General features: G+C 45.9%; 1 protein-coding gene across 1 annotated transcript in view; it reads left to right on the forward strand.

The window, feature by feature from the left end:
- Nucleotides 1-27,591, forward strand: part of NHSL2 (NHS like 2) — a 242,756-nt gene that overhangs the window by 92,960 nt on the left and 122,205 nt on the right. The window contains exon 2 of the mRNA XM_063660747.1: nt 6,143-6,211. Within this exon, the coding sequence (XP_063516817.1) occupies nt 6,143-6,211 (69 nt within the window). The remainder of the gene's footprint in view (nt 1-6,142; nt 6,212-27,591) is intronic.

Raw genomic sequence — 27,591 nt, forward strand, 5'->3', positions numbered from 1 at the left:
GACCTTTGGAGGCAGAGAGGTGGGTTTGCCATACTTTGGTTCTGAGTAACTTTGAGGGCAACGAGGATTTTTCGGCAGCAGATATGTACATCTAGAAGTTTCACTCTGGAGCTTTCATCTGGTTTCTTTGCTACCCTATCCCTTCCAGCCACCACCAGTCCAAGCCATGGCTAGGAGCGGAGGGAGATAGGAAGGCCTCAGCCCCAGGGCCACTAGGTTACTCCAGGTTTCATGTGTCCACAGCTCTGCTTAGGGCCACCAAAATGCTCAGGTTCAGCTGGGTGGGCTAAACCACCTAGAACTGGGTTCAACTCTCTCCTCTATTCCTACAAGTATGGCCTTACGCAAGTCACTTAATCTCTTCAGGCCCAAGTTTACTTCTATGTGTGAGGAGTCAGAAGGTGATGTTGTGTGGGGCCTGGCCCATATCTTAAGAGATGGATCTATGTCCATAACACCCTGAATGCTCCCAATCTCATCAAGAGATGGGATCTGTAAGCTCTATAATGATTCAATTGAACAATAAACTATCATAGTTGTTGCTCTGTATTGCGGGCCAGACAGACCCTATGCTAAGCCATTCATTATCTCTTTAATCCTTAAAGGAAAGATTAAAAAAATCTTGAGTTAGGAGAGGAAGAGTGACTCATGGAAGGTCACCCAGCTAGTAAATAACAGAACCATCATGAGCTCCATGCAGAGCCACTCTAGAGCCAACGCTTCTAACCACACCACCTGCCTGGCATTAGTTCCACTTCACACATGAGGAAACTGAGGTTTAGGAGGCATTAGTATCGGGGCAGGACTTGGGTTTGCAACTTCTGTCTCTTTTATTTAACTTGCTGTGTCACTTTGGACAAGTTGCTCAACCTCTCTGAGCTTCAGTTTCCTGATTTGGAAAATGTCAGAGTCCAAAGCCTCTGGCAGCAGTGAGGAGCAGTATCCTGTGGGAGATGGTGGAGGGGAGGGGCTAGGAATGTCCCGGAGACAGAGAATGAGAAGACATGGGTGTGACTGTGGCATTATGAAGTGGAGGCAGATCTGGAACGGAGGCTTGCCAGAGTTAATGTGCCTGGCTCGCACTGCCCATTTAGCAGCCGTCCTGTGAGAGCCCAGATGGGCCAGGTGGGCAGGAATCTGACCAGGCTCCACAAGCACACCCACACCGTGAGCTGCTGTTGCCACCTAGGGGACAGGCAGTGACCAGGGGCCCAAGTTTGGCTGTAGCTGTGGCTCAGCGGCTGCACATTCCCAGTCTCCTGCTGGTTTCCGGAGTAGAGAGGGGCGGCCACTGCTTGCTTCAGGAGTGGGGAGGGGAGTAAGGAAAAGCAGTAAGGAGTGCTGCCTCTGGTTTGGGAGTTATAAATAAATCCATCTGGAAGTGTTTGGGGCTGTGGGAGCCTGAGGTCGGCCCTGCAATTCAGGCCATGTGGTGCATATTTCCATTCACACCAGAACCACCCCCCCAGCCCCCCACCACCCCGCCTCAGTCCCAGGAGACTGTCTGCTAGGGCCTGTCTGCTCGGGCCCAGCAGAGCTGGGCGAGAACCTTTCAGGCCCCAGTTTTCAGCCCCCACCCCCACCTTCCTCTCTTGGCAGCCCAACTTCAGCAAGATAATGTCTGAGAAAGTGCTTCAAAAAGTTTTATGTGCTATCCAAGTGTTGGTTGAATGAATGAATGAATTTTCAATTCAGCATTTAGCTTGTAAGTTCCCCTTGCTGGGAAGGGGCCCCTTGGTAGTTATGGAAGGCGAGGCATTCTGGACTTTTAGCCTCCATCTCAGGATCACGTTTCCCACCCACCGAGCTAAGGCAGGCTGAGATACAAATGCGTATTGCCCAAGTTTTGTTCATCTTTCTATCCTCAGCACCAAGGGTAGCGCTCAGTAGGCATTGGTTATATGAATGAATGAGTAGCTATATTAATTTTTTTAAACAACTTTTGCAGAGACAGATGTCTCTCTTTGTTGCCCAGGCTGGTCTTCAACTCCTGGCCTCAAGGGGTCTTCCCGCCTTGGCTTCCCAAAGTGCAGGGATTACAGGCATGAGCCACTGCACCCAGTCCAATTTGTTAATTTAACCAACACTTATTGCACATCCTCATGTGCAGTGCACTCTGCTGCATGCTGAGAGCACAGTGGAGAACAACATACAGTCCCTGCCTCATTGAGCTAGTGGTCACTGTGTTTCTTGGTGAAAGTACTATTGTCACTTGGGGTGAGACAATTCTTTGCAGGGTGGGATTCTGTGCATTGCAGGATGTTTAACCTCTTGATTTCCTGACTCTAAAGGCCAGTAGTTCCCCGGAGTCATTTTGAACAAACAGAGATGCCTCTAGACATTTCCAAATACTTCCAGGGGACGGGAGAGTGCAGCCCTGGTTGAGGGCCACTGTGGAGGAACTTGACAATGGGGCGTGAAGCAAGGCGACCTCCAAGGTGTGAATGTGTTGAGTCCTCTAAGTTCACTTATAAATTGGTGGTTTAGAACTGGAGAATCACGTTTGCCTTATAGAAATGTAAGATGATTCATCAGTGGCTGGGTTAGGCCCAGAAGCCCGTAATGTAGCTGAGTTACATGGTTCCACCAGACTGGGTTAGGGCTGAGGGGCAGGCATCAAGATGGCAATTTTGGACATGCTGATGAGATGATTACTTGAAAATGTCCAGAAAGCAACTAGAATCTGATCCCAGGGGCAGGTGAGGGGTCAGCTCTCAAGATATAAATTTGGGATAAGCCCACGTTGAGGTAGGAGTTAGACCTGAGGCCCAGGTTCCATTAAGGTTATCAAGGGAGAAGGTGTTGGGAAAGTTGCAGAATGACTTCAAGATAAAGGCCAGAGGTAGAGAAAGTAGGCCCCAGTGGTATCTCTTCTCTGCCTCCTCATTTCTGTTCCCATGGTTAGCACCCTGTTTCGGGACTTTATTTTGTGACAGGACCACTGCAGCAATCTCCTTACTGGCCTCCTTTCTGCTTTTGGCTCTCTGCCTGTCAGAATTTTCTTTTTAAAACACGGCTTTCATCATGTCCCTTCCCAACATTCAACAAGTCCAAACTGCTTAGCCTTGCATTCTCACCCCCTGCGATCCAGCTTCCCACCAACCTGACACATCTTTGGTGAGTTGGCTCCACGTTCCCCTTTCCAGGTTCATGGTTTATCCATCTCTCAGACCTTACTGTGTGGCTACACAGAACCCCAAACACACACTGCCTTCCTCTCCTCCATGCTATCTCCACCCCTGGGATGCTCTTTGACCCTCTTTCCATTTGGAAAAATCTCACTCAGGTATCAAGGCCCAGTGCAAGTCTCCTGGGTTTCCCCAACCCCTCAGAGGCAGGCAGATGCCTTCCCACCTCTGTGCACCCTCCTCTCCAGCTCTTGCTCTGTTGCCCAGGCTGGAGCGCAGTGGTGCCATCACGGCTTACTGCAGCCTTAACCTGCTGGGCTCAAATGAGCCTCTTGCCTCAGCCTCCCGAGGAGCTGGGACCACAGATGTGCCACCATGCCTGGCTAATTAATTTTGTAGAGAAAGGTTCTTGCCCTGTTGCCCAGGCTGGTCTTGAACTCCTGACCTCAAGAGATCTTCTCACCTTGGCCTCCCAAAGTGCTGGGATTACAGGTATGAACCACTGCTCTTAGCCATGCAGTTTTTCATATACACCATGGGACTGCAAGTCTCTCCCACGAGACTCTGAGGGCAGTGACCATGACTCGTTTTGCTCTGCAATTCCATTGCCCAGCCCAGTGTGAATGGACAAGAAAGTGGGGCTGAGGATGGGCCGGTATGGCAGGGCAAAGAGGAAGTGGAATGGTCTCTTTCAAACCTCACCACGGATCTACTTGAGCCACTTTTACCTGCTCTCTCCCTACAAGTACTGTCTTTGGATGAGGGTTTGTGGAAGAGCTAGGAAAGAGAAGGAGCCAAGCCAAGGGACAGGCAGAGGGAGCAGCGTGGAGAAGAGAGGAGGTGCTGAGAGGATGAAAGAGAAAGAAAGTGGGGGAGAGCAAACGTCTGCATTGGCGGTTCACATGCATAAAGGATTCAGGTATGGTAGAGTGGAATAAGAAAACATTTGGGATTCTGAAAATAAAATCAGCTGCTTTGGCAGGTCAGCTGAATGTACAGTTAATTAATAGGCATTAGTGCCCTTTGGTGCTAAGCTGTGCATGGAACCATGTCCTGCTGGGATCAAATGGCAGCTACCCAGGGATGCCCTTTTAATACAGAGCAGAAAGCAGCATTGGCATGTAAGAGCTGGAGAATCCCTCAGAGAGTTCTTCTTAAGGGCACCACGGACCACTGGAACCCCAGAGTTGCCCCACATCACTGGCCTGGCTCTTGCCAAAGAAAGGTGGGCATGAGAAGAGAACTAACACATACTGAGCAGCTAGTATCCCAGGGGCTATGCCAGACACACAAAAGCTCATTTGATCTTTACTGCAACTCTGTGAGGTAGGAATTAGCCCTGTTTTACAGATTAGAAAATCAAGGTCCTAAGGAGGGTTAAGAATCTTGCCCAAGGGCACACCACTTCAAAGTCTTGGATCCCAGATTCCAATGAAGGTCATCCTCTCCCCTTGATGAGTGGGCCAGGACCCAGAGGTTGGCAGCAGTTTGCTCTCCATTCTTGCTGACTTTGGCTGTGGGGCTGATCTCTTTGGATTGATTTCTTTGAACATAAACAAAATACCATCAGTTTTTCCTGGCTTTGGAATGAGCCCTCAGAATCATGTGCTTTTCTCCAGTTTCCAGCTGGGTGCCTTTGCTGGGGGGGTTCGTGAATATGAAGCAACAGGTCTCATTCTGAGAATCAACACAGTGCACCAAAAAATACCAGGGTACTTTTGCTCCCAGGAGATATTTCAAGCTGGAGGCTTTCAGCCTATGGGGCCAAGTTTTCCATTTCTTCTTCCCTTTCAATGACCTGCATATGATTGACAGTTGCCTGTTTTCCCAGGAAAATTGTAAAATCTTTATCAAAATATTGGCACCTTTGCGTTGTTGCCCACACTCTGTTCTGACTGACTGTGTGACCCACGTCCCTATCTGCTCAGTGGTTGGACGTGTTCTGTCTGCTGTCAACCTGTGAGTCGGTGAGTAGAGGACAGGAGGTATGGACAGGACAGGTTGTGGACAGTGTTTTCCAAAATTCTGATGTGACATGGTTAAGCCAACTCGTGGAGGAGCCAATGGAGGTAGAGTGGCTGGAGCCAATAAGGGGTTTAGAGCAGGGGGCAAAATGGCACCCAGCACCACCCCATGGAGATGCGGCTTTGGGGTGGGGTAAGTTGGCTAGAAAACCCATGATGATCATTTCTGGAGTTGTTCTGGAGTGAGGAACAGTCTAGAAACCCTTTGGATTGGACCTTGGCACAGAGTTGTATGTCCCACACATGTGATAGGGTATTAAGATTGTCATGCTGCATGCAAGACCTTCTGAAATCTTCCTGCGTAACAGAACTTTCAGTCATACATAATGACATGCTGAGGAATAAGTTGCTGGTCTTGAGTTTGGCCTTTAGCCCTGGTCATTGTAGTGGAACAGGATTTTTCTTCACCACCTTCAAAATCGATTCCGAATCTGGATACTTTCTGCCACCTCCACTGCTGTCACCCTAGTCTATACCACCATCGTCTCTGGCCTGGATTATTTTAGTATCCCTGTCACCAGTCTCCCAAAGTGATGCTGTGAAAACATAGTGTGAGCATGTCAGTGTCTGCTCAACATCCTCCACTTGCTCCCCATCTCACTCAGATTCAAAGCCAAAATCTTTATAGTAGTCCACAAGGTCCTGCATAATCTGGTCCCCCTTACCTCCTTGACGTGATCTCCTACAAATCCCATCGTCTGCCTCTCCATTCCAGCCACACTAGCCTCCTGATCATTCTTTAAGTTTTCCAGGTACATTGTATTTGCTTTTCCTTCTGCCTGGAATGCTTTTCCCCAGTATGTCAGGAAGGATCCCTGGAGGGAGTGCTCACAGGAACTGGGAAACGGTTGCTGTGTGGAGAGAACCACCTGACAGGAGCTATGGCCTTTGGCACAGGGATGCCGCCAACTCATGGTGACCCTGAACAGAGAGAGTGGATGACTAAATACCCCAATCTCACTTTTCCATTTTCTTCTGGTTTCTTTGCAGGTGCTTCCCATTGGTCAAACCTAACCCGAAGCCAGAGGGCAAGGGAGCCTGTTGATGCCGTCCACACAGGTCAGCCTACCAGGGTACAAGCTGGGTGGAGAAGGGTGGAAAAGATGTGGAATGGAAAATGTCCAGAACAACTGGATATCTTTGTAGTTGGCTCCCTCACTTCCTTCACATCTCCACCAGAATGTTTGTTACCTTCTCAGTTTGTTACCTTCTCTGGCCACCATTTCTAAAATTTCAAGCCCCCGCCCTCAACACCTCATATCCTCCATCCATGCTGTTTGTTCTTCCTAGCACTTAATACTATCTGACATGTAATTTATTTATTTCCCCTGCCTATTGTTGGCTCTCCCACTAGAATGAGAGCTCCATGAGGGCAGGGACTTTGTTCTGTTCACTGCTATAGTCAGTGCCTAGGACAGTACCTGGCACAGAGTAGGTGTCCAATAAATTGTGAATGGATAAATGATTGAATGGATGTACACTCTGGGGCCACTCTAACGAGTCTGCTCTCAGCCAGGCACAGCTGGATGTAGGTTACCAGTTGTTACTCATTCCTGCTGTTCACAGTTTCCTCTAAAGAGGCTCAACTGCTGCCATGTTTTCAGGTCGGCGGGTGGGAAGGCCTTTGCTGCCTCCGGTATTGAAACTTGCACAACAGTTTGTTGACTTGAATCTTATGGAAATTGTTGCTGCATTAATTGGCATGGACTAAGCTTTGTGTATTATTTAAGCTGTCATCAGCCACAGTGGGTAGATTCATAGTCATAGGGGCACTGGTTCTTCCAGGTGGTTCTTCCATACCTCAAAGGTAGCCTTGATTGCTAGTGGGCCTATTTCCAAATTAGGAGGCTCAGTAGCCACTTCCTTGAGGCTCAAGGGCAGGGGACCTGTGAGCTGGGTCCTATGACCACAGTGTTGGTGACACAGGGATAGGTGAAATCAGGATAAGCAAAACAGATATGCATTTCTAGAACAACGTAGTTGTGTCCAGGGTGATGATTTTATTATACAAATAACATAGGAATAATATTCTTATTGTGAAAAAAAAATCAATTCAGCTACAATTCAAATCTCTATCTCTCCGATCCCACTCTGCTCCCCGAAGGTAACCACTGTTATCAGTGTAGAGTGCCCACTTTCTTCCACATCTCTTTCTGTGCATACACAGTTTGGTTTTATGTGGGTACTTCAAAATAAATGGTGTCACACCATATATACTAACTGCTTTTTTTCACTTAGGAATATGTCTTGGAAACCTTTCTGTTTTGGGAGACATATGGATCTAGTTCATTCTTGTTTTCTTAATTAAACTTTTAATTGTGATTAAATTGTGGATTCACATGCAGTATAAGAAATAATACAGAGAGGTCCCATGTACCCTTCACCCAGTTTTCCTCAGTGATCACTTCTTGCAAAACTATAGTACAATATACAAGCAGGGTGTTGCCTTTATACAGTCAAGATACAGAATATTTCCATCACCACAAGGATGCTTCAAGTCATCCTATCATAGCCATGCCTATTTCCCTCCCACCCTAACCTCCTACTTAACCCCTAGCAACCACTCATCTATTCTCCATTTCTAAAATCCAGTTGTTTCAACCAGGTTATGTAGTAAAATAGAATCACACAGTATGCAAACTTTAGGGATTTTGTTTTCAGTCAGCATAATTTTCTGGAGATCCATCCAGGTTGTTGTGTGTATCAATAGTCTGCCCCTACCCCTTTTCCAATAATCTGCTCCTTTTTATTGCCGAGTAGTCTTCCATGGCATGGATGTATCAAAGACCGTTTATCCATTCACCCACTGAAGGGCATGTGGGTTATTCCCAGTTTTGGGCTATTATAAATAATGCTGCTATAAACCTTCATGTAACAAGTTTTTATGTGGAAATAAGTTTTCATTTCTCTGGGATAAATGCCCAAGAGTACAATTGCTGAGTCATATGAAGATGGAGGTAGAGTTTTTTTTAGTTTAAAAAAAAAAAAACAACTAACGGCCAGGCGCAGTGGCTCACACCTGTAATCCCAGCACTTTGGGAGGCCAAGGGGGGTGGATCATGAGGTCAGGAGATCAAGACCATCGTGGCCAACATGGTGAAACCCCATCTCTACTAAAAATACAAAAATTAGCCAGGCGTGGTGGTGCGCACTTGTAGTCCCAGCTACTTGGGAGGCTGAGGCAGGAGAATTGCTTCAACCTGGGAGGCGGAGGTTGCAGTGAGCCGAGATCTCGCCACTGCACTCCAGCCTGGATGACAGAGTGAGACTCCATCTCAAAAACAAAACAAAACAAAAACTGGCAAACTGTTTTCCAGAGTGGCTGTACCATTTTACATTCCCACCAGCAATGTATGAGGATTCCAGTTTCTTGGCATCCTCATCACCATTTGGTGTTCTCACTGTTTTCCCTTTTAGCCGTTCTTCTCTAGGTGTGAAGTAGTATCTCATTCTGGTTTCAATTCTCACTCCCCTAAGATTAGTGATGTTGAACACTGTTTCATGAGCTTCTTTGCCATCTGTATATCTTCTTCAGTGACTTGTCTATTTATGTCTTTAGCCCATTTTCTGGTTGAGTTGTTTGAATTTTTAACTGTTGAGTTTTGACAGTTCTTTATACATTTTAGATACCAGTCCTTTGTCAGACATATGGTTTGCAAACATTTTCTCTTGGTCTGAAGCTTTTTCTCATCCTCTTAACAAGTACTCCATAGAACAAAACTTGCTAATTTTGATGAAGTTCAATTTATCAATTTTGTTTTTTTGGATGTGTTTTGATTGTCAAGTATAAGGTCTGGCTTATATGGCTAGCTTTAGATTCCAAACACTTTCCTGTTTCTTCCTAAAAATTTTATAATTTTACATTTAAGTTTCTGATCCATTTTGTTGATTTTTTTTTTGTATAAGCTGTGAGACAGATTATATCATTTCCTGAGGCTACCGTAACAAGTAACTGTTAACTTGGTAGCTTTAAACAACAGAATGTATTCTCTCATGATTGTGGAGGCCAGAAGTCTGAGCTTAAGGTGTGGGCAGGGTTGCACTCTCTCTGGAGGCTCTAGGAGAGGATCCTTCCTTGTCTAGTCCCGCTTCTGCTGGCTGCCAATACTCCTTGGCTTATGGCCATGTCACTGCAATCTCTACCTCCATCTTCACATCATCATCTCCTTTGTGTATCCGTCTTATAAGGATACGTGTCATTAGATTTAGGACTCACTTGAATCCAGAATGATCTCCTCATCTTAATTATACTTGCAAAAGCTCATCTTCCAAATAAGGTAACATCCCTAGGCTCTGGGAATCAGGACGTAGACATATCTTTTGGGAGGGCACCATTCAGCCCACTACACAGGTCAAAGTTCATTTTTTGGTCTATGTCCAGTTGTTCCAGCACCATTCAAAAAGGCTATCTTTCTTCCATTGAATTGCTTTTGTACCTTTGTTGAAAATCAGTAGGGCATATTTGTGTGGGTCTATTTCTAGGTTCTCTACTCTGTTTCATTGATCTGTGTGTCTGTCCCTCCACCAATACCACATAGTCTTGATTATTGTAGCTACATAATAAGTCCTGAAATTGGATAGAGTGATTCCTCCCACTTTATTCTCCCTTTCCAAATTGTTTTGGCTATTCTAGTTTCTTTGCCTTTCTATATAAATTTTGGAATAAACTTGTCTATGTTTAAAATATCCTCCTGGAATTTTGATAGAGATTGAGCTAAAACTATACATAAATTTGGGGAGAACTAACATCTTTACTATGTTAACTCTTCTGATCCATGAATGTGGCATATTTCTTTCTCTATTTAGGTCTTCTTTGATTTCTGTAATCAGCATTTTGTAGTTTTCAGCATATAAGCTCTATACATATCTTGTTACATTTACACTTAAGTATTTCGTTTTTGAGCAAGTGTAAATGGCACTGTATTTTTAATTTCAGCATCCATGTGTTCATTGCTAGTATATAGAAATATAATTTATTTTTGCAAGCTTATCTTGTATCCTGCAACCTTGCTAAGCTCACTTATTAGTTCTAGGAATTGTCTTGTAGATTCCTTGGGATTTTCTATGTAGACTATAATGTCGTCTCCAAATAGGAGCAGTTTTATTTTTTCTTTTATAATCTACATGTTTTATCTTTTCTTTTTTCTTCTTTTTTTTTGCCTTATTACACTGGTTAGAACTTCCAACACTATGTTGAATAAGAGTGGTGAGAGCAGAGATCCTTGCCTTGTTTCCAATCTGAGGGGGAAAGCATTTAGTCTTTCAAGCATTGTGTTTAATGTTAGGTATAAGTCTAATATTGCTTGATCCAGGAAAAAATATATATATATATTAGGTATAAGTTGTATGTAGATGCTCTTTATCAAGTTAAGGAAGTTCCCTTTTTGCTCTATTTCTCAGCGTTTTTTTAACTTATAATAATAAGTGTTAGATTTTATCAAATGCTTTTTCTGCATTGATTAATATGATCATGTGATTTCTATTAGTTTGTTACACTGATTGTGTAGAATTAGCATAGAATTCTTTAAACATTTGGTAGAATTCTCCAGTGAAACCATCTGGACCTGGAGATTTTAAAGGGAGTAGTTTTAAAATTATGAATTTCATGTTTTTAATAGTTATAGGGCTATTCAAATCATCTATTTCATATTTGGTAGATTTGGGAAGTTTATATTTTTCAAGAAATTGGTCTGTTTCATCAAAGTTGTCAAAGCATGTAGCATTGTTCATAGTATTCCCTTATTATCCATTTGATGTCTGAAGGGTCTGTAGTGATATTCATTTCCTTCCTGATATGAGCAATTTGTATGTCTTGCTAGAGGTTTGTCAGTCTTACTGATCTTTTCAAAGAAGCAGCTCTTTATTTCATTGATTTTCTCTGTTTTTCTATTTTCAGTTCTGCCTATTTATGCTGTTATTTTTATTGTTTTTTTCCTTCTGTTTGCTTTGGCTTTATTTTGCTCTTCTTGTTCTAGTTACTTGAGGTAGGAACTTAGATGATTGATCTGAGACCTTTTTTCTTTTGTAGTATAAGCATTTGGAGCTATAAACTTCTTTTTAAGCATTGTTTTAGTTGCATCTCATAAATTTTTCTATGTTGTATTTTCATTTTGATTCAATTCAATGTATTTTTAAAATTTATCTTGAAATTTAAATTTTCATGTTTGACCCATGGGTTATTTTAAAGTGTGTTGTTTATTTTTCAAGTTTTAGATATTTTCTTATCTTTCTGTTATTGATTTCCAATTTGGTCACAGAATACATTTCATTTGATTTCAATTATTTTAAATTTGTTGACATTTGTTTTATGACACAGGATATGTCTAACATGTTTTGTATTCCATGGGCACTTGAAAAGGATGTGTAGTCTTCTGCTGTTGGATGAGATGTTCTATAAATGTCAAATTAAATCCTGTTGTTTGAGGGTGTTGTTGAGTTCCTATATACCCTTGCTGATTTTCTGTCTAGTAGGTCTATCCCAGATGCCTGCTCAGCCTTCTCTGACTTCACCCCAGTGGAGAAATTTGGGGCACCTGGTTATAGCTTAGCAAGGGTGAAAAGCTATGTTTTCAACCCCTCCTTTGCTGGTGGGGTTGGGAACGGGACCACATATTTTTTTCTGTGGTATTTGGCTAAAGAATTAGTGTATAAAATTTTCTGTCTTGGTAAGAGAGCAGGCTTTTTAAAAAATCTGCCCCTGTTGGTATTTCCAGGTTGCAGACTTTTTCATGCTTCAACTCTGGGATATATGAGGCAAAACAAAAATCCAGGGAATTCACCACATGCTGTTCCTTGAGTCCTGAGGTCTCTTGCAGGTGTACATTCTTCTCTCCACCTCCTCTCCAGTCTTTTTGTGTTCATTTTATATATAATGCTCACGGTTTTTTGTTGTGCTTTAGAGGGAGGACCAAGGAAAAGTATGTCATTCCATCTTCCCAGAAGCAGAAGTCCTAACTTATTCTTTTAAAATGTTATGTAATTTTGCAGAGTATGACTTTTATCAGGATTTTTTTAACTATTCACCCATTGATGAACTTTTAGGTTGTTGCTTAATTGTGGTGGCTAACACAATCTTTCAATAAACATCCATTCAATAAACATTTGTGTACACGTGCAGGAGTTTCTTCATGATAGATGCTAAGAAGTGGCGTTGCTGGGTAATAGGGGATGCACATTTTCCATGTTAATGGGTGTTGTCCAATTCCTGCCCATAATGGCTGTGCTCCACCCAGCAGTGTATGAGAGTAGCAGTTTTGCTCAACTTCTTGACAACGCTTGATATAGTCAGACTTTGAGTTCCGAATGTGATGATTGAAAGATGATATCTGGTGGTTGTTATCATTTGCCTTTCCTTGATTCCCAGAGGCTGAACATCTTTTCAAATGTCTGTTGGCCATCTGTAACTCTCCTTTTGAATTACCTCTCCATATACTTTGCCCATATTTATTTTGAGTTGTTTACCTTTTTATTGATTTACAGAAATTCTCTATATATTTTGATTGTTCTTTGTCTAATACATACATTTTAAATATATTTCCCCAGTTTATTATTTGTATTTTAACTTTATTGATGGCGTCTTTTGCCTAAAAAAAAATCATTCTTTTGTGTAGATTCAAATTTGTCAACCACTCCCTCTTGGCTTTTGGATTGTGTTTGTGTGTTGTTTAAAATGACTTTCTCCGTACCAAAGTCACAAATATATAAATCTCTGTTTTTCCCATTATAGGTTTCTATTCTTTTTTATATTTAGTTGTTTGAGCTATGTGGAATATGTGCGTGTATAGTATGAGGTAGGGATCTCATTTAATTTTTTTCAAATGGAAAGCTAGTTACTTCAGCACTATTTGTTGAATAGTCCATCCTTTCACCACTGACTTATAAATGCAGCTTTTATTATTTTATTTAACATCTTTACATGAGTTGGCTTGAGAGCTCTCTGTTCTCTTTCACTCATTTGTCTACTTCTGTGCCAATGCCACTCCCTGTTAATTACTGTAGATTTGATACCTTGTATAATGTCATCCTTCATTTGTTCTTTTCCCCAAAAAAATTGTTTTAGCTCTTCTTATACATATTCTTTTTCACATGGATTTTAGAATCAGTTTGTCAGGTTCTATGAAAAATTCCTCTGGAGATTTGATTGAAATAGCAATGAGATTATAGATTAATTTAGGGAGAATAGACATCTTTTCTCCTTTTCTCCACACAACTTTTTCTCCTTCAGAAAGACCACTGGGGCCTGCATGAAAGATGTTCAGGGGTCAAAGAACCCACATAACCCATCCCCAACACACACACACACACACACATACACACACACACACACACACACACACAGACACACACACATTTGTGTCTGTATTTCTGAGGACCTACACTTCAGGCTCTGAGGGTAAATATTTATTATAAACAGAGGCTCTGGACACTTGCTCTGCTGTTCAGTGGTACTTCCAAAGTAGGAGCAACTCTTCCTTTTCCTGATCACAAACAAACCAACCCACCAAAACTCTGGCTTGATTACATACCTTGTTGAACTTCAGGGAAGGGAGTGAGGAGTGGATGAGGTAGACAAGCAGCATCTGGTAACATTAGGAGCCAGTGGGGCTGTGCTTTTTTATCCAGGAGAGCCCAGGGTGACAGCAAGTTATCATGAATGGTGGAGGATGGGAAGTACCAGAAATTAGGAGTGGCCCCTGTTCCACGCTGGTGTCTGTGGGTTGGGGTCCTGTGGAACCAGGAAACAACCCACCCCAGAAGGGTGCACTCATTCATCATGCCCCTCTATATAGGGGAAGACGGGCTGGGTAGCAGGGCCTATTGGGCCTGAATGTTCTGGATAGACCAAATTGTGGGTTCAGAGGAAGTTCTAGCTACCTTTGGGTCCACTGCTGACATAATACTCTCCAGTTCTGTGGAGATTTTGTCTTTGTGGGGTGCTGACACCTGGATACAGTACCCTTCTACAATAGAGCCATGCTACCTGCCCAGTGGTGTGTCCCTTCAATGTTGCCAGCTGGCAGCAGGTGCTCGCAGCCAGCTGCACAGGTCTTGATGCCTGGCCTTGAGGTGGGGCTGCCAGAGCAGCTCAAGCTTCCCACTCAGGTGCTCCAGCAAATTGTAGGCCCAGAAAGATATTCAGTAGTGTGAGGCAGCCTTGGAGTTAAGCTGGAGCCCTCCGGACTTTTCCCGAGGAGGAAGTAGGAGCTGGCTTAGGGGTTCTGTGGTATGTGCAGATGCTGTCTGGGCAAGCAGCACGGCCCTCACCTGTGTTCCAGCTAACAGGATGGACACTGCCACCAGATATCTGCATTCTCCCCCTACAAGGTCATGGTCCTCAAGGCAGGAATGGGGCCTGAGCCACCAGCACTACTCTATGGACCTAACCGTCTAACAAAGCTGGCAAAATATTACTCAGATAGAAGGCAGAATCAATTGTAGTGAATACCTGAGTAGAAGTACAAAGTGATGTGTGGATTTTAATTGCCCCACCTTTTGAAATCCAGTCTATCACTAAGTCCTTCCCGTTCCCAGATCTGTAATCTTTTTTTTCCCCCTCATTTTCCTGACTCTAATTTAGACCCTGCTGAGGCTGCTGGGGTCTCAGGTGCTACTTCTCCAATCTGTTTTACTTTGGTGCAGCTTTCGAACTCACAGCTCTGATCACTGCCCTCTGCTCTATATAATCTAAAACATATTTACAGAATCAAGCCCAACGCTTACCTGACTTTCGTCTTAAATGCCATTTATAGCTTTTCTTTTCTTTCTAAAATGGTAAATGTTTATTACGGTGCTTGACTTTCAAGGTCCTCTATGAGGTGGTCCAACCTACCCTTCCTTTGCCTGCGTGGGGGTGAGGACCTGGGAGGTTAGGGGGACCATGCAGCTTGATGCTATGGAAAGCACACCTTGAGCTCTGGAATCAGAGGTTACTGGTTAATCTAGGCCCTCCCGTGCTTCTTATCTGCTTGACCCCGGCCCTCGCCTCACCGTCCCCCCGCCCAGTTTCCCTCTTGTTAAGGTGGTGTGATAAAAACGACCCCTATCCCGGGTTAGAGGTGAAAACTCAATGCGACAAGTGGAGGAGAGCGGGCTTTTAGCGCCAGAAGCTTCCATGATGCCCAGGTCCGCGGGCAGGGCGAGGGCACGGGCCAGGAAAGCAAGCGTTGCCGCGCCGCTACCGTCGGGGGCCGGCCCCCGGGCTGCTTTTCGTGCGCGGAGCAGCTCGGCCAGTCACCAGGCGCGTGCGGAGGCGGCGAGCCTGCGAGGGTGGCCGGTGCGGGCGCAGCCGGCGCGATGAGTCACCATCCCTCAGCACCTCCGGAACAGGAGGCTGCTTGGAAGCAGCCGGGCCCCCGCCCGCCCTCCTCCCCCGCCCAGCGGAGCGGCGGCGCCAGCCCGATGCCCGGCAGAGGGCGCTGCAGTGCGGCTGCGGGGCCAAGGGCCCGCGCCGCTCTGGCTGCCAAAGGCCAGCGCTACCTTTGGCTCAGAGGGAAAGATCGGGGCCCAGGGATGGGGTGCGTGAGGAATGAATGTTTCTGCAGTGCCAGAGGTGGCTCTGTTTTTGATCCAGAAACGAAATGTACTTCAAGATTCAGACGCTGGGCAGAGTGATGGGGCCGACATGGCCCCTACTGGAGAGTGTCCAGTCTTGATCGCCCCAAGCTTTTGAGCAGGGATGTCCTGTCCGAGGCTGGTGTCGTCCCCACTCTCGCCAGAGAGGGTCTGTGATAGGATGAGTCTCCCCTTTCCAAAATGAATCTGCCTAGGGACCCGGTCCTTGCTCTCCTCTGTGACCTGTCTCACCTGAGGTGATGGAGGTTAGGAAGATTGGAGCTGTCTGCAGTGGAGCGCAGGAGAAAGTGCACAAGCTGTCGGGGGACCAGGGTTTCAGTGCCAGCTCCATCATGAGATTGCTGTGTGACCTTGGTCATTTCATTATTCATTCATTCATTCAGAAAACACTCACTGTGTCGCAAGGCACTCACAGTGAAGGGAAGAGAAGGAGGCCAAGCCTGTGGAGACAATTACCCTGACCATAAAATAGCTTAGGCCAGGTACAGAGACCCGACACGTAGGTGATCCGTAAACACTGGCTGAATGAACAAATGCGATGATTTAGTCACCACACACTAGGGCAGAGATTTTTGGTCACTCATGCATCCCGAGTACATAGAACAGTGCCTGACACACAGTGGGTGCTCAGTAATTTGTCGAATGAATGACAGAGGAATGTATTGAGTGTTCTGTGAGCACAGCAGAGGCCACCTAACTCACAAGATTCTGTGCTGTTTGAACCGAGTCTTGAAGGAAGGGTTGGGATTAGCTAGGCAGACAAGGGCCAGATGGAGGGTGATACAGGCAGAGAACAGCCTGTGCAAAAGCTAGGAGTCCTCAGAGTTCTCACCTCTCTGAGCCTCAGTCCCTCCTGTGAGAAGGAAAGGATAGGGCTGGCTCTGTAATTTCTCAGATTTTTCTAGATCTAAGGTTCTTGGATTCAAGAAATGAATCCAGTTAGCCTAGTCAGAGCCTGACCAGTGCTGGGCAGTCCAAGAGACTCAGGTTTTGACTTTTGACTCAGCCCATCTGCAGAGTAAAGGCCTGGTGATCTTAGGCACCCCTTCTCCATCTGCTTCCTCTGTCTTTCACCTTAGAAATCTCCCTTGAATACTATCCCCATAGGATAAACTATCTGCAGCACAAAAGTCAGCACTTACTTGTATTCTGCCATGATTTTTCTTTGTGTTATTTTTTGAAATAGTCTTTATTTACAGATTTTTATACTAACAGGTTAATTATGAAAAAACAGGAAAGTACAAAGAAGAACATAAAAACTATCCGTAATTTCACTACCTGACATAGTTCCTTGATTTTTTTATGCCTTCATTAAAATACGCACACACACACACTTCAGCTCACACAGCAGCACTGGCACAGATCGCTGTGAGTCTTATGTTCTCAGCAAAAGCATGACCTGGGGACAGTTCTCTCTTTCTCTCCATTAGTTTGTCTCTGATGGGAAGAGGTGTTGGCTGGGACCCCAAAACTCTGACTCTTTAACCAGCTGCAGATCATCAGGCTAAATCCTCAAAGAACATACTGCTCAGAGGACGTTTCATTCTGAGGCAGGGCTCTGGACGCAAACCACTATGTGGCCTCTTCTTCCTTCCTGGAGTTGGGCTAGGGTTAAGCTAGATTATGTGAGGGCCACTAGCCCTGCTTTGGTCCAGACCAGAGACAGTGCTGAGCAGCTTTTTAGGAAGGGGGGAAGGGAGTGCTCTGGGATTTACTGCCCCACCTGTCTGAGAAAAGCCCCCAAAATAAACCCATAACCCTAGCTGACTTGGTTTCCCTTGGCCCCCGCCATTTTGAAGCTCCATCCCCAACACAGTGGCTCTTTTTTTGCCCTGGTTCCTTGCTTTTCAATGTGTAACCCATGGACCAGTGACATAGAAAACAAGATCTCTAGGTGATGGTTTGTATGTTGACACTGAGAAGCAAAGTGCAGATTCTGTTTCAGAAGGTCTGGAGAGGCACCTGAAATTCTTCATTTTGTAACAAACTCTCAGGTAATGGTGACATAGCTGGTCCACAGACCACACTTTGAGTAGCAAAGATCTAGATTCCTCTTTTGCCCTTGTCTTCTCTGAAAGTGAAAGGGCAGGGGAAACTCCCTAGAGGTGAGAGTGTGTACACACACACATGCGTGCGCATACACACACAGACACACACACACACACACACACACAAATATTGAGGACTATGTTCTGGGTGTTCAGTGAATGCTTGCCCTGTTAATGCAGAAAGCTGAGGAGTGAGAAGACTTAAGCTGTGTTCCCATCTCTCCAATCACTTATTCATTTCAGTGATGATAGCATCAGTTTCTCAGTCACCAAATGGAATTGGTTCCTTAGACATTTTTGCCCTGGCTCTGCCTCTATTTTCTTATTGCTTCTATTCTCAGACACTTCTCATCTATCCCCTGCCTTCCTGTCACTGGTCCATTTCCCTCCAGTTCACTGCCTGTCACCCAATTCTTGTTACCCAAATCCAACTTAAAATCACTGGACGTGTGTGCTCCAAGGGAGACTAAGTGGGCAGAGAAAGGGAGCTTCTCTTCAGGGTCCAGGTAGGCCTTCAAACTTCCCTTACTCTGAATCTATACTGAGGTAGCATTATTATTCCCTAGGAAACTGAGGCTCAGAGACATTGAGTAACTTGTCCAAGGTCACATAGTGAGGAAGTCAGAGTTGAGATACGAATCCACATCTCTCTAGTTTCAAAGCCTGGGCTCTCCACGATATCATCCCTTCATCTTACTCAGGGGGAAGATGAAGATTGGGCGACTTAAGGTCATTCAGGGAGTCAGGGATGGGACTGAGGCTGGAAACTCCCTTCTTCTGACACTGTAAGTAAATTTTCATTCGGTAGCTCCTCTGCTCAGAAGCCTTCAGAGAAACCCTCTTGCCTATAGAGTTGAAACTTCCGAGCCTGACAGCCAAGGCTGTCATGGTGCCCCTGCCTCAGCTCGGCTTCTCCTTCTTCCCCAGCACTTTACTTGGCATGTGGAGGTGCTAGACCATGTCTCTTTTCCTCACCTACCAGTGGGGTTCTTCCCTGAATCCTGTTCCTCCCTAGCCTCAGTCATGCCTTAGAATTCCCCTACCATGGTGCCTCTGCTCTCTGGGATATTTTCTCGACTTCAAACACCCAGGCACTCTACCTGCCTCTCAGAATCTTTCCCATGCTTCAAGAGCATAGGTTCTCACGCTTCTAGGAAGCCCCACACCCACCAAAGCTGCCCTGAGCCCTTAGAGCCTTGAGCTAGGAGCCTGTCACTTTAGCAGTGCTGCCGCCTGTTGGTGGTTTGAAGAGCTCCACCCCAACTCACAAGTGAGGCCAATAAATATTATTATAATATAATAAGCCTCTGCAGCTATACCCCATGGCTTGAAGAACTATTTCCAGAATCTTTCTTCTCCATTCTGAACTTGCTTTCATTACTTTAATGTCTCAACCCGTTTGGGCTGCTGTAATAAGATACCATGGGCGTGTGGTTTAAACAACAAATGTTTTTTTTCTTACAGTTCTGGAAGCTGGGAATTTTAAGATCACTGCACCCATAGATCCGGTGTCTGCTGAGGATCCTCTTCCTGTTTTGCAGATGGCCCCCTTCTCATTTTGTCCTCACTTGGCAGAGAACAGAGAGAGGAAGCAAGCTCTCTGGTGTTTCTTTTCATAAGGGCACTAATCCCATCATGAGGGATCCACCCTCATGAACTAATCACCTCCCAAAGGCCCCATCTCCACGTACCATCTCACTGGGGCGTAGGGTTTCAACATACGAAGAAGGGTGCACAGACATTCAATCCATGACACTTAGTGTGTCTAGGTCCTAGAGACCGTATCTGGTTTTCACAACTTTCTCAGCCCTGTTAAGAGTCTGAGGCTTAACTTAATCCCCACTTTTTGATCCTAGATGCTGCCTCAGATCACCCCACCTCCATGACTGACCTATTATACCTTGCACCTAACAGCTCTTTGCATTCCAGCCTGGATACAGTACCCCAGGTCCCTGCTTGGCCTGAAAGGAAAGTCAAACATGGCTGCCTGGTTATCCATTCACTATTTCTACTACTTTCTAGATCTTGTCTTCATAAGTAAACTCTAAGCTCCTGGAAGGCAGGACTGTCTGTGTCTTATTCTTTTCTTTATCCTTTGCAATACCAGCATTTTCTTTTATTCATTCATTTATTTCTCAGAGACTGAATGTTCATTCTCTGCCAGGCTTGATACTAGGTGTTCGGGCAGCAGAGGGGAGACAAATATGGTCTAGTATATTCTAGTAAATTCAAGGCAACAGGGAAGTCCAATGACATAAGATTGGCAAATTGACTTTGGGCCCAGGCCAGTAGAAATATGTGTGAAAATGGTTGGGTAACAGGCAGGGCCTGCCTATGCCTAGAACAGATAAGGAAGAAAATCAGGCTGGCGGATGCTGGAGGCCTACTTCAAGAGCCTTGGGGAGAAATGGGAGAAGGAGATGGAGTATTGTCTGCTTTTTCCAAAATGAGCGCCTAGAAAGGGAAGTGGCAATTATGGCCCTGATGAAAACAATATTTCCAGTTGTTACCTGAAACAATAGGATCTGGGGGTGTGATTCTCAGAGGCGGGTGATGTAATGGGAACAGCACTAAACTAAGCTTTCTAGCCCTCAAATTCCATGACCCTTTGACCTGAGTTTTGGTTTCAGCTCTACCTCTTGCTCACTATCAGACTAGGCTAGCTCCATTCTCCTGGCTCAGCCTCAGTTTCCTCCTCTATGACATGGCAAGATGTGGAGTGGGGTGGTGAGTGAGGAGCTTGGACTCAGGGACTGCAAGCTTCCTCTGAGCTCTTGACATTCTTGGCATGCAACAGGAAGAGAAGCACGGATTAGGAAGGTTCTATTGGAGGTTGAGACTGGAGGCAGGGAGGCTGGTGGGGAGGCCGAGGCAGCAGTGCCAGTGGGAGTAGAGTGGGAGAGGGCCTGAGCCAAGGCAGGGGCTGACAGATAAGTGACATATTTAGGAGGAAATGGAACCGACGGGAACTGTCAACTGACGAGATGGTGGGGATGAAGGAGGAGGAACCAAAGAGGATGGAGATTTGGCTGTGCCCTAGGAGGCCTGAGGGAGAGGAATCTTGGGTCCCAGGCCTAACACTGCCAACAAGCTTCCATGTGGCCTTAGGGTCTCTTTCTGTGTTTCAGTTGCCACATCTGCACAGTAAAGAGATGGCTCTGATGCTCCCTAAACCCCTCCCTGACCCCTAACAACTATAACAAATTAGGGAGCCCTGCGGGTTTCCAAATTAGTCTTTAACTTGTTAGAAGTCTGTAGGAAAATTCTGAACTCTTACACAGGAAGCTGGAATCTGTGGTAGGGCTTGTAACTATAGTGGTTTGGTGGGGAGGTAAGGACAGCGACTGAGGCCACAAATGGGGCTACCAGGAGAGGCCCTGGGGACTCTCCTGAGGTGAAGCCCAGGAGTTGGAATCCTTGAAACATGGGCTTACTTCTTGACCTAGGAAGATGTGGCCTTGGCAGTATTTTAAAGGAGACATTTAAAGATCCCAGATCTCAAAAGAATACAAATGGCACAGTACTCTGCATGGTGTTGGAGCCATTTTTGCTGGTTCATTAACTCATTTCATCCTCACAGGTACCTTCATTTCACAGATGAGGACGGGCACAGAGAGGCTGAGTGGGTGGTCTAGATCACATAGCTAAAGAACAAAAGAGCACACAAAGCTGTTTCTGGGGCAGTAAGCCACAGTGCTATTAGCAGTATCTGTGACTGTCACTACTAGAATCACAGCTATTTTCATATCACATTACGGTTGTTGCAGGGATCTCAGAAAATCATCTATGCTCATCACCACTTCAAATGATAATAGTCATTAGACCCACTGCTTGATCGTGTTATATTGAAGGTGTTAATCAAGAGGCACATATGGCTATATTGTAAATTGCATCTCAAGATACAGTAATCAGTTTCTTTTATAATCCTAGGTAATTTATCTAATACATTTAGAAGCAGTTTTTGAAACATGCAATACATTATTGTCAACTGTATTCGCCTATGTTGTGCAATAGGACACCAAAACTTATTCCTCCTCTCTAACTGTAACTTAGTGCCTGTTGACCAATGTCTTAGATTTTAAATATTCTCACACATAATAAATGTGTGATAAATGATCATAATGATACATATTTGAAGTCATGGATATACTAATTGCCCTGATTTGACCATTCCACAATGTATACATGTATCAAAACCTCACAACGTACCCTATAAATATATACAATTATTTGTCAATGAAAAATAAAATGAAACTTTAAAAACACAAAATAATAGCTACTATTTTCTACCCCAAAGATCTCCCACCAATTTTTTTCCTAGAAAGGGTCCCTAAGCAGTGCCAGACTGCCAAAGGCATGACAAAGGGGTCCATGCCATGGCCTAGAAGGCACTCCTGATAGAGGGTGGGCTGGAGGCTTGGCCAGGCTCTGTACCGGGCACCTCACCTATGCACTCTCACCTCACCCTCCCAACTCCAGGAACTCGGTGTGATTATCCCACTTGACACACAGGAGACCAGCGCTAGACAGGAGGGAAGCCTCATCTACAGTCACCAGCATGTTAAGTGCGGAGCTGGGACACACATCCAGGTCTGTCCGACCAGAGTCCATTTTGTAACCACTGCAGCTCTCTGTCTCCTCTGGAAGGTGACTGCCAGCCCTTAAATGCAGTTCCCTCAAAAACAAATGACCCATTTAGGACAAAGGACACCTGAGTGGAAACTAAGTGACACCATTTTTTTCAGCCCCAGTGCACATTTCCAGACCTGGGGTGTGGAATGAGGGCTCTTCCAGGTATGAAGGGAACGTCTTAGAGCAGTACTCGGTTTGATGCTTGGCAGCCAGGGCATAGTGGTTGATGGCCAGCTGCATGCCTGAGTTCAAATCCCAGCTATGCCACTTGCTGTTTGTGTACTCTTGGACCCATTGCTTAACCTCTTGATGCCTCAGTTTCCTCAATGTAAAATGAAGTTACTGATAATATTTCCTAAGGTGGTCATGAGGATTCAGTGAAGTAATACACATAAAGCACTTGGCACTGTGCCTTGAGCTGTGGTGTGAACCAGTGCCATTATTTTCTCCTAAGAGAGTAATGCATGGAGAAGACTCAGGGCTCCTGGAAGACCTTTGACGTCTATTAACCCTTTGTCCCTTCCCCGTCTGTTATCAGGGTCTCCCCTGCTCAATTCCCTGATGTATAGACAGCAGGAACCTTTAAATCCACTGTTCCCATCTGTGGCTGCACATTAATATCACCTGGGAAGCTTTTGAAATGGCGCTGCCCAGGCCTCATCCCAGACTATTGGAATCTGACTCTGGGGATGGGGATGGAGTTGGAGTATTTTTTCTGCAGCTCCTCAGGAGATTCTAATGTGGAGACAAAGCTGAGAACTGTGGCCTCAGAAGGAAACGGGCCTGTGTGCTGCTCTTTGGGGACAACAAGGAAGGAAGAAGAAACTCAGAGATCATGCCCTGCTCTGCAGACACGATGAAAACGAACAGAAGCTCAGGCATGGGGAGGGGGTGGGCAGGTTTAAGCTTTAGGAAAGAGTGGGAGCTGGATCCTGCAGCAAGAAAGAGCTATGGGGAAGGCACCACAGCCAGAGGCTGTCCCAGGCCCTGCCAGGCCAATGGCCTAGGTGGTTTTCCTGCAGAGGGAAATGGGAAATATGGAGGTGAGGGCGAGATAAGGATGTAAGGATGTACTCACAGCCTCTTTCTGCACCCTCAAATGGCAGATCCTGATAAGTTGTTAACACCTTGTAAGAAACACGAGAGACAGTCTGTTCCACCTCCTCCCTTGGCACACATACAAAATGACTCCCCATCTACCCACTCATAAGATCACATCCGGATTCCACCATCACTCAACCCAGCAGAAAGTCCCACCTCTGGTCTCTGTAAATATCTGCCAGCCAGAGCAGTACAGCATGCCAGGGTCAGACACCAGTTCCCCAAGTGTGCTGCCTTTTGTTATAAGAAGAGACTTCAGCAACTTGGGAGCTGGGCAGGGCTGCAGTGATGATCTTTTCAATGTGTGAAGAAGGGAAACTGTGTTTGAGAGGAGAAGAGGAAAGTGGTTGGCCCATGATGCCACAGGGAGTAGCAGAAGAGACAGGACTCCCTGTCCAGTGCTCCCTTCCCTACACACCCTGAGACTTCAGCTTTGGTCCCCAATCTGCCAGTGCCAGAAAACTGACCCACTTCCCACTACAGCCCTGTGGCTCTGACAGGGTCTCTCATGATATCCAGCAGAGATCTTGAGTCAGCTGCTCTGAAGGAACTTCCAGTAAGGCTCCAGCTCGGAGTCTGGATCAGGAGTGGGGGCATAGGGCATTTTGAGTTTCGTGCTTATGTTGCCTTCCCCCCGTCTTTTGCTCCTGGACATCGTTTAGCTAGGTGGGATTTTCCTCACTCCCCACCTCCAAAGCAGAGACTATGTCTTTAAGAAAGGACGAGTCAGAGCCGCGGGGATCAGTTTCAAGCAGCCCTCAGAAGGCGAATCTGGATTGAGTTTAGAAAGAAAAAAGAAGGGGTTAGCTTTGGTCCTGCCTCCTTTCCTTTCTCTCATTTGCTCGTCTCTCCTCCGTCCTTCGTCTGGAAATTTGGTGAACTTGGCCAGGAGGTTCCAGAGCCCAGGGCTTTCCCTAGCAGCCTTGTCCTCTCACCTGGTCCCTCCTTCAGCTCCTGAGCACACAGTTTGGAGGACAGCTGGACAAGTGGCTGGAATGAGTAGGTACGTGGTCTGGACATTTTATCCTTCACCCTGTCAGGGAAGTCTGGGGAGTGTCCAACACAGACCCTGTGGGAGGCGGAAGGGAACTCTCAAGACCTCCGAGAACCTTGGTAACCGAGGCAGGAAGGAGATGGGTGGGCTTTGGTGACTCCACTAGAGGTTTTGTATTAAGGGTCAGAAGGAGGCTTGGTCCATGCAGCCTGGCCTACCTCCACCCTCGTGAGTTGCCTACCAAACCCATGATGGGTGGGAGTTTAGGAGTGTGAGGTGTTGAGTTTGCTGCTGCTGCTGCTGCTGCTGCCGCTGCTGCTGCCACTGCTGCTGCTAGAGGAATTGAGGCCAGAGGGTGCTAGGAACCCTATGAGAAAAGCAGATGGCAACATGTCCAGCCCCAGCCATCTGTGATTTTGGTAGCATGGAACCACTCAGCTAAGGTGAACGTGATTCAATCTGCTCCAGCTGCATGTGTGGTGGGCCAGGAGCCACTCAAGGTCTTCTTGGGCTTGCTTTTTTCAACTTTGTTGGATGACTACAAGCAAGGCTTTTAGCTTTTCAGGACTTCAGTTTACACTTCAGGGAAAATGACTTAATGCTACTCAGCTGAAAGGGGGAAGCACAAAGGAAGAGGTAGAGAAGGCAAACTGGATTTGTGATAGAGATTCAAGGAGAGCTCGAGATTTCTGTGAGCTCAAGGATGTTTTCCCCCTATTATTTCAGGAATAATTCATTCATTTATTTGTGTATTTAATCAGCAAACATCAGTTAAATGCCTATTGGTGCCCGTCACTGGTGTCAGGGAACCAGCAATCTAATATGGCAGCAGGTCCTTCCGCCTGGCCTCCTTCCCCAGATCTCTACTCCTCCCTTTCCCTCACCCCCCAGCTGATTTGAGAGAGGAAGGGGCACTAGCTTCTAGTGTACTGAGGTGACATGATAAGGTCATGATAGGTGCTGACATTGTTGGCACTAGAGTGGGTACATCTCATTTGACAACACTCTCTCTTGAAAGAGATTTGGGCCTGGGTCCCAAACATTACCTCAGCCACTGGGAAGGATTTTGAAGGTCAGGAAACAACAGGGATCCACAAGTTCAGCCTAACCCCTCCCTGACAGAAGCGGTGGCCCAGGTCTTCTTTGGACATTGTCGGTAGAGCTGGGCCCCTGGTTGGGTCCTCAGCATCATATGTGGACCAAGCGTTGTTTGGATTTGCCAAGAATATCTAAGGACTTTGGTCTTTGTGATTTAAGTAAGTTGTGGCAGGAGGCATGCTAGGATCTCAGCCACCTGGCTGCTGGGGAAAGGATAGGGTTGGGAATACTGGCTCTTGGGTGGTCCTTTGGGTGTGGAAAGCTTAGGCATGGCATAGACAAGCATGTTTGTGTGTATGATATAGGAAGTATCCCCCAGGAGAAAAGGCCCGGCAAAAGCAAGGCAGAGTTTAACCCTGTCCAAGTTGGGTTGGGGTTCAGGACTGGAGTCATAAATGGCAGCTCACACAAGGACCTAATGCATACAGAGGAAGGGCAGTGAGACCAATGCCAGCGCCTGTGTAGTCTGCTCTCACCCTGCTCAGGCAGAAATGGGAGTGGTGGAGCCAACGGGTGGGCTTCATGACTTCAGCTGAGAGGGCTGAATTGGCCTGCTCGGGGCTGCCACCACCCTACTTAAAAACAAATCCTCATAGCCCAGCTACCACTGCACTGGGTGTTTGCGATTGAGCTGGGCTTATCTAAAGGGTTATTTGTGAGCCTGGAAAAGGGATAGGGAATAGGCCGTGATGTCCTGAGGCTATGACAGTGGCACTTTGCTAACTTATCCTTGTCCACCCTTCCAATCCCACTGTGGCTGCTCCTGCCTCCTCAGGAAGGGATACCTCCAAGCTCAACTGCCCACTCCTGCAGGTAGGCCTACTGCCCTCTCACATGCTCTGCCCACTTCTTGGATTGCTGGGCTCTGGCTGCAAGCCCTCAGAGCTCTTGTCATTCCTTTGCAGAATAAAGCAGCTACCCCAAGCAAGTGGTGCAGAAGGGTGGCTGGTGGAGGGGAGGCGGAGAAAATGTCAGGGGCTTATGTCAGGAAAGTTGAATGCTTGCCAGCAGCTGGGCCTTCCCATCTAGTAGGGTGACTTCATGAAAGAAGCCCTTGAAAGATTGTTCCCTCTCCCTTGTAAGGGTGCATTTTTGGGAATCACTTTGTTTTCCTCTCCATTTTCTCTGCAAGTCTGATTGTTTGAGGAGAGCTAAAGGTTATGTGTACTATTAAAGAAAAAAAAAGTGGAGAAAACCGCCCGTTAAATGTAAAGCTGAGTAATTCCAGGAAAAGAATCCAAGCGAATGAGGTTTCTGCCCAAGTATGGGAAAATATCCATCCATCTCCCCACTTAATCAGAAAAATGATCTGCCGAGTAATGAGTCATGCTGCCTGTCAGCAAACAGCACTGACCCTAGCCACAGAGCCAGGAATAACAGAGGTGAGAGATGACAGTAGCTATGACGAAGAAAAGACATGAAGGGAACTGGATTCCTGCTGCCAGCAGCTGTTTGGCTCACCTTTGCCCCGTCCTGTGCAATAAAAAATGCACTGGACTGGGCTGCGTTATTGGTGACACTGATCAATACCACTGGGGTTCATCTATGCATTCTGATAAGTGGGGTCTCCGCAGGGGGCACTCAGAATCAATCATAGCTTTGTGCACAGTCTGGGAGTTCTTTTTTACTGAGGAAAGCATATATACAGTAAATTGCATAAAGCACACTGTAAATGTACATTTCAATGAAGCTGTGTATATATGTGTGTGTGTGTGTGTGTATGTGTATATATCTGTGTGTAACCACCACCCAGATCAAAATATAGAACATTTGCAGCACCCCAGAAGGCTTACTTTTGCCCCTTCCATTTGGTATTTACACGCACCAAGTGCTGCAATCAAATGTTTGTGATCAGCGGCATGCTGGTAAATGTTTAACAACCAGTTCTGCTGTGTGTAATGGGGTGCCCTGCTTTGTAGCTTTTGCTAATTTTGTGGTATAAATATTCCTGCTATGGCTAATTTCAAGCTACCAACAGTTTAACAACTGGCTCA

Source organism: Pongo pygmaeus, chromosome X, assembly GCF_028885625.2.
Source record: "Pongo pygmaeus isolate AG05252 chromosome X, NHGRI_mPonPyg2-v2.0_pri, whole genome shotgun sequence".
NCBI lineage: Eukaryota > Metazoa > Chordata > Mammalia > Primates > Hominidae > Pongo > Pongo pygmaeus.